The sequence below is a fragment of the Palaemon carinicauda genome, chromosome 1, assembly GCF_036898095.1.
Source record: "Palaemon carinicauda isolate YSFRI2023 chromosome 1, ASM3689809v2, whole genome shotgun sequence".
NCBI classification, from domain to species: domain Eukaryota; kingdom Metazoa; phylum Arthropoda; class Malacostraca; order Decapoda; family Palaemonidae; genus Palaemon; species Palaemon carinicauda.
Window position 1 is genome coordinate 11,625,749 of NC_090725.1, and position 14,448 is coordinate 11,640,196.

Below are 14,448 nucleotides of genomic sequence, written 5' to 3' on the forward strand. Positions count from 1 at the left end.
TAGACTTTGAAAACATAAATCTTTATTTCATGAGCATTTTTTACTTCTATAAAAATGAAAATTCGGTATACAAAATAAAGCATATAGTAAAAGCATGAAAATTTCCCTGGTGATATGAAAGATCTTCTAAAAAAAGAAAATTTTCTCACAAAGGATTTCTTCCACAGCAGAACTTTCTCACAGAGGATTTCTACCACAGGAAAACTTTCTCACAGAGGATTTCTACCACAGGAACTTTCTCAGAGAATTTCTTCCAAAGGAGAACTTTCTCACAGAGGTTTTCTACCACAGAGAAATTTTCTCACAGAGTCTTTCTACCACAGGAGAACTTTCTCACAGAAGCATTCTACCACAGCTAAGGAGAGGTTTCTCACAGAGGATTTCTTCCTCATGAGAAGTTTCTCACAGAGGATTTCTTCCTCATGAGAAGTTTCTCACAGAGGATTTCTACCATAGGAGAACTTTCTCACAGAAGCATTCTACCACACCTAAGGAGAATTTTCTCACGGTGGCCTTTTTCTTCAGGAGAACTTTCTCACAGGATTTCTACCACAGGAAAACTTTCTCACAGAAGCATTCTACCACACCTAAGGAGAATTTTCTCACGGTGGCCTTTTTCTTCAGGAGAACTTTCTCACAGGATTTCTACCACAGGAAAACTTTCTCACAGAAGCATTCTACAACACCTAAGGAGAATTTTCTCACGGTGGCCTTTTTCTTCAGGAGAACTTTCTCACAGGATTTCTACCACAGGAAAACTTTCTCACAGAAGCATTCTACCACACCTAAGGAGAATTTTCTCACGGTGGCCTTTTTCTTCAGGAGAACTTTCTCACAGGATTTCTACCACAGGAAAACTTTCTCACAGAAGCATTCTACCACACCTAAGGAGAATTTTCTCACAGAGGCGCTCTTCCTCAGGAGATCTTTCTCACAGAGCATTTCTACAAGAGAACTTTCTCACAGAGACTTTCTTACTCAGGAGAACTTTCTCATAGAGGATTTCTACCACATGAGAACTTTCTCACAGAGGATCTCTTCCTCAGGAGAACTTTCTCCCAGAGGATTTCTACCACCAGAGAACTTTCTCCCTGAGTATTTCTACCACATGAGAACTTTCTCACAGAGTATTTCTACCACCAGAGAACTTTCTCACAGAGTATTTCTACAGGAGAACTTTCTCGCAGATGCTTTATACCGCAGAACTCTCTCTCTCACAGAAGGTCATTGCACGAATGCCCAGAGAGCTTTGCGTTCCTCCCATAGACGGATCTGATCAGCTCTGTGCCGAACTGCCCATAGATAAAGACATATTGAGATGGGAAACCCAGGGATTTCAGCGAATGAAGACACGAGATGACCATCGTGGGGCCACCGCACATTACAATCTGGAAAATCGAGTCGGTAAATAGCAATGGATTTTCTCGGTGCAAATTCCAAAAAGATTTATTATTATTATTATTATTATTATTATTATTATTATTATTATTATTATTATTATTATTATTATTATTATTATTATTATCATCTAAGCTATATCATTTGTAAAAGCAGGATGCTATACTGACAAGGGCTCCAACAGAGAAAAATAGCCCATTGAGGAAAGGAAATGAGAAAATAAACTGCAAGAGAATGAATAAACAATTGAAATAAAATATTTTAAGAACAGTGACAACACTAAGACAGATACAAGAGAACTGAAACTGAACAAAAATGTATAACTGTGTAAATTTACAGGACAATCTCATTAACAAATAGTTTATAAAATTCAAGAATACATTTTCTCTCAGGTTTTACACCTAATTCCTGCCCAGTTAGTGATGTTTCTCTTCAATTTTCTACGTAAACCTTAAAAGTTTTTTTTCGTAAATCTTTGGTCCCTCATCTTTCTAACTACAGGTAGTTTGTAGCGCTACGGCCAAGCGTCCTAATTTGCTTATTAACGGTCCGACTGTTATCTTGTATAGAATAAAAACGTTTGGAAATGGTCTACGGATCTTAAATATGTTGTGTAAGGGGGGGTTCGGGGGGGCCCAGCCCCCCTGGGTAAGGACACGGCTTTTAGCATAGGTTAGGTGGGTTTTTTAAGTTAGCTTCTCCCGTCGTATTCGTAGGTAAGGAAACTGTTGTGTAAGGGGGGGTCCGGGGGGGGCAAAGCCCCCCTGGCTAAGGATACGGCTTTTAGCATAGGTTAGGTGGGTTTTTTAAGTTAGCTTCTCCGGCCAAAATCGTTTTTAGGACGACGGCCACAGTTCAGAATATTCCCGTTTTCTACGTGATCTGGCCGTCACCCTACAAAGGCTCCCTAACTACTTTCTCCAGTCATTCCTGGCTTTTCTTTTGTGCTAATTAACAATACTGGGATACCTAACATGCTGCACCTTGTAATTTTTATTACGCAATAACTTCCTCAGTTAGATATTTTCAGAGCAAAGATTAAAAAGCTTAAATAATTGACGTGATTAATTTCTTTAAAGGAAATTTATTTCTGTTTTAGTCACCTATAAAATGTACGCAATTCTTACAAATTTTAAATTTGTTTTAACACGAAGATATGAGGTCACCATTAAATACTCGGAAGCATATAGATTCTTTATATATATATATATATATATATATATATATATATATATATATATATATATATATGTGTGTGTGTGTGTGTGTGTGTGTGTGTATATATATATATATATATATATATATATATATATATATATATATATATATATATATATATATATATATTTATATATATATATATATATATATATATATATATATATATTTATATATATATATATATATATATATATGTGTGGAACCTAATGTTTTTACCCTTTTGCCCAAAGTTATACTTATACTTTACATACTCACCTTGAGTATATGAACCCAGGAAAAATTAAAAGAAATACACACCTCTATTATATGGGCCAAGTAACATTCAAAATAAATACTCACCATGAATATATGTTCTCAGAAATATTTAAATGAAATACTCATCATGAGTATATTGACTCAGGAATATTTAAATGAAATACTCAACTCGAGTATATGGCCCAGGAACATTTAAATTAAATACTCACCTTATGCCTCAAGCCATTGGGCTTAGTAACGTATTTGTCAATCATTTGAGTATCGATGAATCCATCTTCTGATTCCCAATCTTCCGGAGCTGACCCAAGTGTATACACCACCTTAAGACGCTCATCTTGATCTGCATTGGGAGAAGATCGTTCCTTTAGGTAAATGTCATTCTAGAGTACTTTAGCTTTGATTAAATGGCAGGACAGGTTAGGAATGAAACTATAAGAGAGATTACTCGAGTGCCATATGTGGATAAGATCAGGGTGAAGGGCAGATGGAGATGGTTTGGGCAAGCTCTTCGCACTCCCCAAGAGAGATTAGTTCATTAGGCTTTCAACTAGGCTCCTCAAGGCACTAGAAGAGTTGGAAGATCCCAGACCTACATGGCTGAGGACTAGGACGAATGGAGAAGTATTGATTTAAAAGCTCATGATAGAGACGGCTGGCGAAATCAAACTGAGGCCTTTTGCGTCAATAGGCATGGGAGGAAATGATGATGATTAACTTTGATGGTTATATCTCATGAGGAACAAGAAATATAGATGAAATATATTAGTTAAAAATAAAAGGAAAAAAATTATAATTTTGTCCTGCCGAAAGTACGAGCAGGTCTTATTCATTAAATGTTTATAAGTCAAAATAACAATGCCAATTAATAATACTTTGCTTTTACACTCAAATATCAAAACATTGATCATTTAATTCTGTAATGTTAGATATATTTCAAGCACTAAGAACTATTTTACAAAGCATTACTTAAATTTGACCTGTGCTATGATTAAAATGTAATTATAAAATTTGCAGATAAATAGGAACTCAACAACTATGTTAAAAATGTGTTCAAATATGGAAAGAGAATTGACGAATTTCCTAGTGTTGTCTCCATGCTAAATTCGTGATGCACATGGCCAACCTACAGGGTTCCAACTTTTAAGGAGATTACTTTAGTTTGAGGTAATTTCCATGGTTTCAAGGTAATTCTAAGGTAATTTCGGTTTTACTAGCTTGAAATTTAAGGAAATTGGAAAAGGTTTTAGGGTAGTCTAAGGTAAAAAGCAGCAGCATTTAAGGTAATGGCCACATGGCACATGCTCGAGTTTAAATCCTGGTTAATCAGGAAAGAATTGTCCTCTGATTCGATAGGTTGAAATTAGTGTCTCAAAATCTTTTGGACTTTTCCAATTTTCTGTATAATTTAAGTTAAATAGCACAAGGGGGACCACTACTTAACACTTGGAAAAGTGTTAAGTAGTGTTAAGCAGTCCCATTAAGTTTTACTCCAAAAGGAACGAAACATCCATACACATGAAAAATTACCATAAAAAAACGGTAAAAATCCTGGAATAAATTTTCCAAGCATTTACCTTTTTAAAAACGGATATATTGATGTAAAGGAATGATTGATATTACGGTCACCAACCCGTAAAATATAATAACAAAGCACTTTTAATAGAGTATTCTATTAATCCTGTAACAAAGTAAGGTAGAATTACGGTCGCCTGTATTTTACTGAAATGCAGCTAAGAATAGTATATTTTTACGGAGAATTTCTGATTAAGATTACAGTTTTTTTCACATTCTAGTATTGAGCTGCTTGACATTGTAACGCATCAATATACTAAAAATTTTGCCTGTAATTTCTGAAATAAGGCTAAGAACTGTATATTTTTACGGAGAATTTCCGATTAAAATTAGTTTTTTTTTCACATTCTAGTATTGAGCTGCTTGACATTGTAACGCCTCAATATACTAAAACTTTTTGCCTGTAATTTCTGAAATAAGGCTAAGAACTATATTTTTATGGAGAATTTCCTATTAAGATTACAGTTGTTTTTCATATTCTAGTATTGAGCTGCTTGACATTGCAACTCCTCAATATACTAAAAATATTGACTTTTTGTAAAACTAGCCTTTAAAACCAATAGCGATGATCCTACGAATCTGAAATTCTTACCGACAAACTGATCCAGCTCATCCTTGAAGAGAACGTCCTCAAGCGTCTCTGAGTAGTAGAGAAGCTTCACTTTGGTCTTGTCTTTTGGATTCTTCATTATACATCTGATGAGCTGGAGTCCAGGAGTGATCCCTCCTCCAGAGGCCAGGAGGGTCAGCTCGTCCAGCTTATTCGGTTCGTATTCAAAGCCCCCGCAGGGCCCCTTCATTTGGACTGCATCGCCTGAAAAAAGAATGGGTGTTTTGAGTCTAAAGAAATTTTACTCTTTGATCATTTTTTTCATATTCAGGATTATGGACAAGTAGAAAATGGCCTAAAAATTGAGCAGAGGTTTAAAGGCCGCTCATGAATAGGAGAGGCAAGGGACAAGGACATTGCCTTATCAAGGAGGACAATACCCTAGAGACTGATCATATTACATATGACCAGCGCCAAAGCCTGATCTCTACCCAAGCTAGGACCAAGGAGGGCCAGGCAATGGCTGCTGATGACTCGGGACATTGCCCTATCAAGCGGGACAATGCCCTAGAACCTGTCCATATTACATATGATCAGCCCCCAAGCCTCTTCTCCAGCCAAGCTAGGACCAAGGAGGGCTAGGCAATGGCTGCTGATGACTCATCAGATTGACCTATAGGGCCCCCAACCTCCCATTCGTAGGTCACAAGGATGGTGAGGTTGCAGCGACCAAAGGAACTAATGAGTTTGAGTGGGACTCGAACCGCAGTGTGGCGATCTCCAGGCAAGGACGCTACGTCCAGGCCACCACAACTCTAAAAAAAAGACCAAATGATTACAACCAAATGGATGAATTAACTTGCAGAACTGAAAAGTAAATTGAATTAGAAAGTTTGTTGACGCTACCTGATTTCATGGACAAGAAGTGTTTCGACATAGTCCCTTGAGTTTCAAACCTCATCACAAGCTCAACTTGGCCGTACTGATCTGGACAGGACACAGGCGAGAAGTAACGGACGTGGTCCTTGCCATCTATATCAACTTTTACCTGGTACGTCACGAGGCGGAAAAACATAAAATCAAATAAATGACTGAAGCTGCCTTCAACTTTACAAAATTGGATTTTTTTTTCATTTTCATAGATGAAGCATATTGCATAACCTCAAATGACATATGATTAATGGTATCTCGTGATTAACTATTTAAAAATGAAGCAATACATAAGCCTAACAAAACCCATGAAGTATGTTCTTAGGTTCAGAAAATCTTGATATTCAAATGCGTAAGATAGAAAATAAAACACAATACTTCACTTACCGCTACATACTGTCCGGCCATGCACCCTAAATGATCAGTGCTCTTCGGGAGGGAAAACTTAAAAGAGCCCATCATGTTGCCAAACTTGTTGAAGGCCATCAATTTTACAGGAGTCCAAGTATCTGCGCTTAGAGCTGCTTCGTGGGGAACGCCATCGGTTGACTTGATTACCTGCGATACAAATAATTACGGAATACTGCTTCAACATTCATATGATAAGGTAGGACAATAAATTTTGGTAGTAGACCTTCTTTCAAACATGTTTTTATTAAAGATTAGCATTTTTCTAGAAATACTGTACTTCTTTTCCTCTTGGAGACACATTTCACATGAATGAAAGCTCAAAGAAAACTTATCCATCTAATAAACCTTTCCAAAAGAAGAAGAAGATAAGGTAGGACAATAAATTTTGGTAGTAGACCTTCTTTCATATATGTTTTTAATGAAGATTAGCATTTTTCCAGAAATGTTGTTCTTCCTTTCCTCTTGGGGACACATTTCACCTGAATGAAAGCTCAAAGAAAACTTATCCATCTAATAAACCTTTCCAAAAGAAGAAGAAGATTCACGGAACTTATCAAAGTAATAGCACTTTCTGCACATATTCATCCCAAAAAGGAACAATTTCAATACCACAAGAGCCTGGGTTACTCACAGACCCGCATGTTGCTGGAGGACAAGTATTGAACGGGTTCTCGAAGTCTGTGTCCTGGAAGGGATGTTTGATTTCCTTCCCCTTCTCGTTGGCTGCGACTTCATCCAGGAGGCGTTGGGCCAATTCCTTCTTCTTTTCCAGGGACAGTTTCTTAACCTCGTTATGAATGATTCGATCGTCGGCAACTAATTCCCTACACAGACGTAAAAATGAGGACTCATATAACTTCAGAAGTTCAAACTTAGCAGAGAATGTTAAGTAGAACTTCAGTAGAACTTCAAAAGTTTAAAGTTGGAGCAAATGCTTTTTTGTTGACCAGGCGGACATAGTCTTTTTATAGTTTATTTATGACATATTTGTTTTTGATGTTGTTGATAGTTTATTATATGACATGTCTGTTTTAACGTTGTTTCTTATTTTAGAATGATTTATTGTTAATTTGTTCTCCTCATTTATTTATTTCCTTATTTCCTTTCCTCACTGGGCTATTTTTCCCTGTTGGAGCCCTGGGCTTATAGCATCTTGCTTTTCCAACTAGGGTTGTAGCTTGGATAGTAATAATAATAATAATAATAATAATAATAATAATATGTTAAACAGGGTGACATGAGTCTCTTTTTTATAGGCCATTTATGGAAAATATGTTTCAATATGGTTACTGTTCTTAAAGCTTCATTTTGATTGTTAATTACTTCTCTTGTACTTTATTTCCTTATTTCCTTTCCTCATTTGACTTTTTTTCCCTGTTGGAGCCCTTGGGCTTATAGAATCGTAATCTTAATGCTGGGGCTCTAGCTTAGCTAGTAGAGTGTGTGTGTGTGTGTGTGTGTGTGTGTGTGTGTGTGTGTGTGTGTAGTACCCGTATCTTGCTACAAACACATGCAATGTGTTAACTACAAGAATAAATGGAATCCTAGTTTAAAATGGGTCTTTCTGTAAAATCTGGCATTATGACTTAGAGAAGCTACCGTTAACACCAAAAAACAGCAGACAGTGCTCACTCACCAAATATCAATAGAATCAACTCCTAAAAGGGATGCTTTTCCAATCATATTTCGGACCACCTCATTAGAAGGAGCCATCAGCCATCCTGCTCTACCATCTCGCAGAAGACGTTCAAGGCCCAGGTCAATCTGATGCAAAATATTTAAGTTTCTCCTTATATTACATTTTCTATTATTGAAATTCTCGACTCTAAAGAAAACGTATGTATTTTCAGGATAAACTAAATAAAATAGACCGGGGACTCCCTGTGAGTATAATATTTGTATAAAACAATAGATTTTTCACCTAAATCACTTCAATATATTTACCTAAATATTGATAAAATTAAAATGATAGTTATATAAGCTTTTATATACCTCCATTTAAATTTTAATGAATGTTTAATGATCCAATATAAGGTTAAAATTCAAATACTTTATGTTGATTTAAGGCCAATAGTTACAAAGTGAAATAAGATGACCCAATATAAGATAGGATTGAAATTGAAATACAGATTTTTTCCTACCTTATAACCTGTACCACCACACGCCTTCAACATCTTGTCTGAAACTTCGTAGACGTTTTTGGAAGCGATGTATTTGCCTTGCCAAAACCATTGTTCGGTGTGTGCCCTGAAAATGGAAAAGACAGACGATGTATGTGTGTTTTTGATTATCATATATATTGAAGTTTTAACCCAATGCTTTACCTCCATTTTTTGGACAACAGTCATTTTTATTATTATTATTATTATTATTGTTGTTGTTGTTGTTGTTGTTGTTGTTGTTGTTGCTGTTGTTGCTGTTGTTGTTGTTGTTTTGTTATTATTATTATTATTATTATTATTATTATTATTATTATTATTGTTATTGTTAGTGCATGCTACCTTTTATAATAATATTATTATTATTATTATTATTATTATTATTATTATTATTATTATTATTATTATTGTTTGTGCACGCTACCTATTATAAAACCGCTAAATATATAGATAAATATGCACACACACGCACATGCACACACAGAATCAACCTTTCCCACCCTCTCTCCCATTCCCAACTACCTCGAGTGTGCCTCTCGGGGTATGACCTCTCGCCTTGGTATGACTACTCCTTTTCCTTTACCGAGGGACGTTGAGAGACCGAGTAGTTATATGCTCAGTAGTGCCGCATAAGATTTCCCCCAACAGAGGGCGGTACGAGAGGAAACTACCCGATGGCCACTGGCATGTATGAAGCTTGATAGGAAATTTACGCTTGTGGACCATTTTTGTATAGCAAAGAAGGCTCATAGGTCGTTGATCGAATTGATGAGTAAATCCAGATACGATAAAAAGAACCCAGCCAAGAACGTAGTGGAAAAAGAGAAATGAAAAGTGATACGCTGGCAACTATAGCTTACATTACTTCAAATACTTGCATTTTTAATACACTATAACAGTACCGTGGCGTGTACTTAGGATCCCTAGCCAGTATAGCTTACATTACTTAAAATACTTGTCTCTACAATACATTTTATCAGAACCTTAGTATATACCAAGGTTCCCTGGCCAGTATACCTTACATTACCTCAAATACTTGCGTTTATCATACACTTTAAAAGAACCTTGGAGTGTACCTACGTTCCCTGGCAAATATAGCTCACATTACTTCCAATACTTGTATCTACAATGCACTTTAACAGTATCTTAGTGTGTACTTAGGTTCCCTGGCAAGTATAGCTCACATTACTTAAGATAATTAAATTTATAATACACTTTAACAGTATCTTGGTGTTACTTGGGATCCCTGACAAGTATAGCTTACATTACTTAAAATACTTGTATCTACAATGTACTTTAACAGTATCTTGGCGTGTACGTAGGATCCCTAAAAAGTCCTATAGCTTACATTACTTAAAATACTTGTATCTACAATGTATTTTAGCAGCATCTTGGCGTGTACTTAGGATCCCTGGCAAGTATAGCTAACATTACCTCAAATACTTGTGTTTATCATACATTTTAACAGTACCTTGACCTGTACTTGGGTTCCCTGACAAGTATAGCTTACATTACTTAAACTACTTGTCTCTACAATACATTTTATCAGAACCTTGGTGTGCACCAAGGTTCCCTGGCCAGTATAGCTTACATTACCTTGTGTTTATCATACATTCTAATAGTACCTTGGTCCGTATTTTGGGTCCTTGTGCTTCTCCCAGTTGCAATTGTCTGTCAGCCCGTCTAGGTGTTGTGCAATCATGAATATCATCAATCTGGACGAGGACGTTTGTGCAACAGATTCACCGAAGATGTCCTGGAGACGTCAGAAAAAGGGAGGAGCGTTAGAAACCAATTTTGAATTGCATGACCAACAGTATTGGGTAAATTTCTATTATTATTATTATTATTATTATTATTATTATTATTATTATCAGCTAAGGTACAACCCTAGTTGGAAAAGCAGGTTGCTATAAGCACAAGGGCTCCAACGGGGAAAAATAACCCAGTGGGGAAAGGAAATAGGGAAATAAATAAATTTCAGGATGTTTGGCAATGACTTGAGACTCACGGCCATTACCTGTATGGACGTATAGTCGCAGATGCGAAGACCGACGTCCGCATGGGCCTTCCTGGTCACGTGTTTTTTGGCAATGTCGATGCAACCCATGGAGATACCATTCCAGCAACTGGCTGATATCAGCATGAATAGAGGAGCAACTTCCTCAATCATCTGCAAAACAAAAGAAAATTATATCTTTTAGTGTTATCACTAAAAGCATCCTCTTTCACTAAACCTCTTCTCTCCATATCATCCATCAGCTTATCTCGCCATCTAATCTTCTCTCACAATGTTATTCTTACATTAAGGGGTCAGTTGCCTGATGCGCCCTTCCCAATGCATTCTATCAAAGGCATCCTCTTCCATCAAACCTCTCCTCTCCATATCATCCTTCCCCTTATCTTTTCATCTATTTCTTCTTCTTTCCCATCGTTATCCCTACATTAAGAGGTCAGTTGCCAGATGCGCCCTCTCTAACGTATTCTTTCAAAGGCCTCCTCTTCCACCAAACGTTTTCTCTCCATATCATCCTTCACCTTATCTCGCCGTCTAATTCTTCTTCTTCTCCACCATTATCCCCACATTAAGGGGTCAGTTGCCGGATGCGCCCTCTCTAACGTATTCTTTCGAAGGCCTCCTCTTCCACCAAACGTCTTCTCTCCATATCATCCTTCCTCTTATCTCGCCATCTAATTATCTGCGCCCCTCTGGATCTTCTCCCCCAAACAGGTTCCTCCCAGGTTCATCTCGCTATATACTTACATGTTTACTATCTTCGCCCATTTTTCCAATGATTCGATTCGTACTGAATTTCCCCTCGATGATAACAGGTCCTGACATATTTCCATGCATTCCCAGCGCCTTCCAGTCATCGTTCGAGGCCCTGACTTCGTCCTGGAAATAGAAATCATTTAGAAAGAAACTTTATTTTTCAATGGGTGTTTCAAAACGGTATTTTTAGGAGGATGCTTTCTCCTAAATGTTATACACAAAAGGGCACATGGTGGAAATAGTTAGATGTTGTACACCTCTGTTTGTTTATATATATATATATATATATATATATATATATATATATATATATATATATATATATATATATATATATATATATATATATATATATATATTCCCGAACTTACTTTTTTGTTTTCAAGGCTAGAGTTTTGAAGGATAATATAGAATTCACTATACACCTTTCTTGACCTAACATTTGCCAACAGTCTTCAGCCTATAATTGGCTACCATCACCATCCTCACCAAGATATCACAATCCTCACATAAGAACACTACTGGCCAAGAACACTACCCTAAGGAACACCAGATAACACACTCCTATACGGTGTGTGAGACACCTGTTAAGCACTCGGTATCCTTACCCCATAGACGATGAGAACCGCCAAACTGGACGCGTCCCCATCAAAAAATGGGCTGGTGATTCCCACAGTATACCAGTCCGCGTGACCGGCGCTGGTGCACCAAGAGCCGTACTTCAAGACCTGCAGGGTATTCTCATCCAGCATCTTCGACTTACAGGAGATCTGGTACCAGAAGTGTCCACCTGGAAACAAATTTTAGTCTGCAGTTGTTTATATGGTTAAGCAAATGCTTCAGATGAGGTGGAATTGACCCGGTTGCGTGCTGCTTAAATCGTCATAGTAATGCTGATGCTGCAGAAATAATTGTAAAGGTCAAAAGAATAATCAAATGATTAGAACAGGAACTCTACTTTCATACTATTGGAAATATATCATAATCATCAACATCATCTTCATCATCTCCTCCTACGCCTATTGACGCTAGGGGCCTCAGTTAGATTTCGCCATTCATCTCTATCTTGAGCATTTTAAACCATGCTCTTTGCACTCCCCAAGAGAGATTAGTTCACCAAACTTTCAGCTGGGCTCCACAAGGCACTAGAAGAGTTGGAAGACCCAGACCGACGTGGCAGAGGACTATGAAGCGTGAAGTAGAAGAGAATTGGAAATATATAGCCATCTAAAATAATTTTATTTTCCTCTATCGTAGACTATTTAGCAATGGTTGTACTAATGTTACTTCACTGATCTTCAACTCACATTCATATCAGAAGCCCATTAATAGGCCTAAATCTTCTTAATAACAGTGGAGAAAATGCTGTTTTTTTTTTAGTGCTTGTAGACTAAGACTGGTATAAAAGATTGACGTTTTAAAGCGAAGGAAATCAGACTGGAGATGGGATAAAAGACTGACGATTGAAAGTGAAGGAAATCGGGCTGGTGTTGGTATAAAAGGTTGTTGATTAAAAGTTAAAGAAATCTGGCAGGCGTTGCTATAAAAGATTTTCGATTGAAAGTGAAGGAAATCAGGCTGGTATTGGTATAAAAGATTGATGATTGAAATGTGACGAAGCCTAGCTGTTGTTGGTATAAAAGACTGACGATTGAAAGTGAAGGAAATCAGGCTGCCGTGGGCATAAAAAACTGACTATTGAAAGTGAAGAAAATCATGTTGGGCTTGGTAAAAAGATTGAAGGAGGAATAATCATGAAAATAGATATCAGAATAAATAAAGGTGCCTTCATTTACCTGTCGCTGGATCTGAAAACGCAATGGTCCCCACCATTTTATCCCTGTCGAGGCGGCTCAGAAGTTGTTGAATCTCCTGGCTGTCGTGGTGCTTTAAGCACAAGAGTACTGAGGCCAGCAGATGCATAGCTGCAAAGAAGTAGAAGTATTGCTTGTAAAAATTATGTAGCAGTTGGTGGATAATCAAGAACAAGCAATAATAAAATGACACTTACTATATACCATGACAGTTGATATTACACTTACTATATACTATGACAGTAGAGGTTACACTTACTATATACCATGATAGTAGAGGTGACACTTACTATATACCATGACAGTAGAGCTTACACTTACTATATACAATGACAATTGAGGCTACACTTACTATATGCCATGACAGTAGAGATTACACTTACTATATACAACGACAATTGAGGCTACACTTACTATATACCATGACAGTTGAGATTAAACTTACTATATACAACGACAGTAGAGGTAACACTTACTCTATACCATAACAGTAGAGATTACACTTCCTATATACCACGACAGTAGAGGTTATACTTACTATATAACATGATAGTAGAGGTGACACTTACTATATACCATGACAGTAGAGGTTAAACTTACTATATACCACGACAAGAGAGGTTACAGTTACTACATACCATGACAGTTGATATTACACTTACTATATAACATGATAGTAGAGGTGACACTTACTATATACCATGACAGTAGAGGTTACACTTACTATATACCATGACAAGAGAGGTTACAGTTACTACATACCATGACAGTTGATATTACACTTACTATATACCATGAGAGTAGAGGTTACACTTACTATATACCATGACAGTAGAGGTTACACTTACTATATACCATAGCAGTCGAGGGGCAACCATATCTAGCGATGGTTTCAACCACCATGGCCATACAGACATGGTTCTGACCCTTGCCTCCGAGCTCCTTTGGAACAGCTAGACCCAGTAGGCCAAGCTCCGCTAGGGCGTTCATCGACTCCCTAGGGAAGGTGTAGTTCTGGTCACAGTCAACCTGAAAAAGGAGCAAAGACTCACGTCATGAATCTAGAAGAAGACGAACAAAAAATGCAACTGTTTCAAGTCTATTGCAGGACAGAGGCCTCAGATATGTCCTCAGTCACTACCCTGACCATTGCGGATTGACGATGACGGGAGACTTTAGTCTGATCGCCCACAGCAAACTAACATAGTGTAGGTGACCCTGAATAGTACAGCTTTGTTGATAATGATGATACAAAAACTTTTTCACCACAGGAAGTTATCAACACTTAGAAAGGTGTGCTTGTATATATATATATATATATATATATATATATATATATATATATATATATATATATATATATAT

At 37.0% G+C, this 14,448-nt stretch overlaps 2 protein-coding genes across 2 annotated transcripts in view; one reads left to right on the forward strand and one right to left on the reverse strand.

Annotated features, from left to right (window-relative positions):
- Positions 1-1,144: 1,144 nt before the first annotated feature.
- The window catches only part of LOC137646988 (uncharacterized), a 17,261-nt gene continuing 3,957 nt past the window's right edge, over positions 1,145-14,448 (reverse strand). The window contains exons 3-16 of the mRNA XM_068380071.1: positions 13,932-14,112; positions 13,066-13,194; positions 11,878-12,059; positions 11,261-11,392; positions 10,517-10,669; positions 10,122-10,252; positions 8,479-8,584; positions 7,974-8,101; positions 6,969-7,161; positions 6,314-6,484; positions 5,903-6,044; positions 5,039-5,260; positions 3,084-3,214; positions 1,145-1,388 (exon numbers count right to left, since the gene is read on the reverse strand). Coding sequence (XP_068236172.1) covers positions 1,215-1,388; positions 3,084-3,214; positions 5,039-5,260; positions 5,903-6,044; positions 6,314-6,484; positions 6,969-7,161; positions 7,974-8,101; positions 8,479-8,584; positions 10,122-10,252; positions 10,517-10,669; positions 11,261-11,392; positions 11,878-12,059; positions 13,066-13,194; positions 13,932-14,112 — 2,175 coding nt within the window. The 3' untranslated portion in view covers positions 1,145-1,214. The remainder of the gene's footprint in view (positions 1,389-3,083; positions 3,215-5,038; positions 5,261-5,902; positions 6,045-6,313; positions 6,485-6,968; positions 7,162-7,973; positions 8,102-8,478; positions 8,585-10,121; positions 10,253-10,516; positions 10,670-11,260; positions 11,393-11,877; positions 12,060-13,065; positions 13,195-13,931; positions 14,113-14,448) is intronic.
- The window catches only part of LOC137646969 (apolipoprotein D-like), a 227,335-nt gene continuing 223,778 nt past the window's right edge, over positions 10,892-14,448 (forward strand). The window contains exon 1 of the mRNA XM_068380057.1: positions 10,892-10,903. The gene's annotated coding sequence lies outside the window, so the exon portion shown is untranslated. The remainder of the gene's footprint in view (positions 10,904-14,448) is intronic.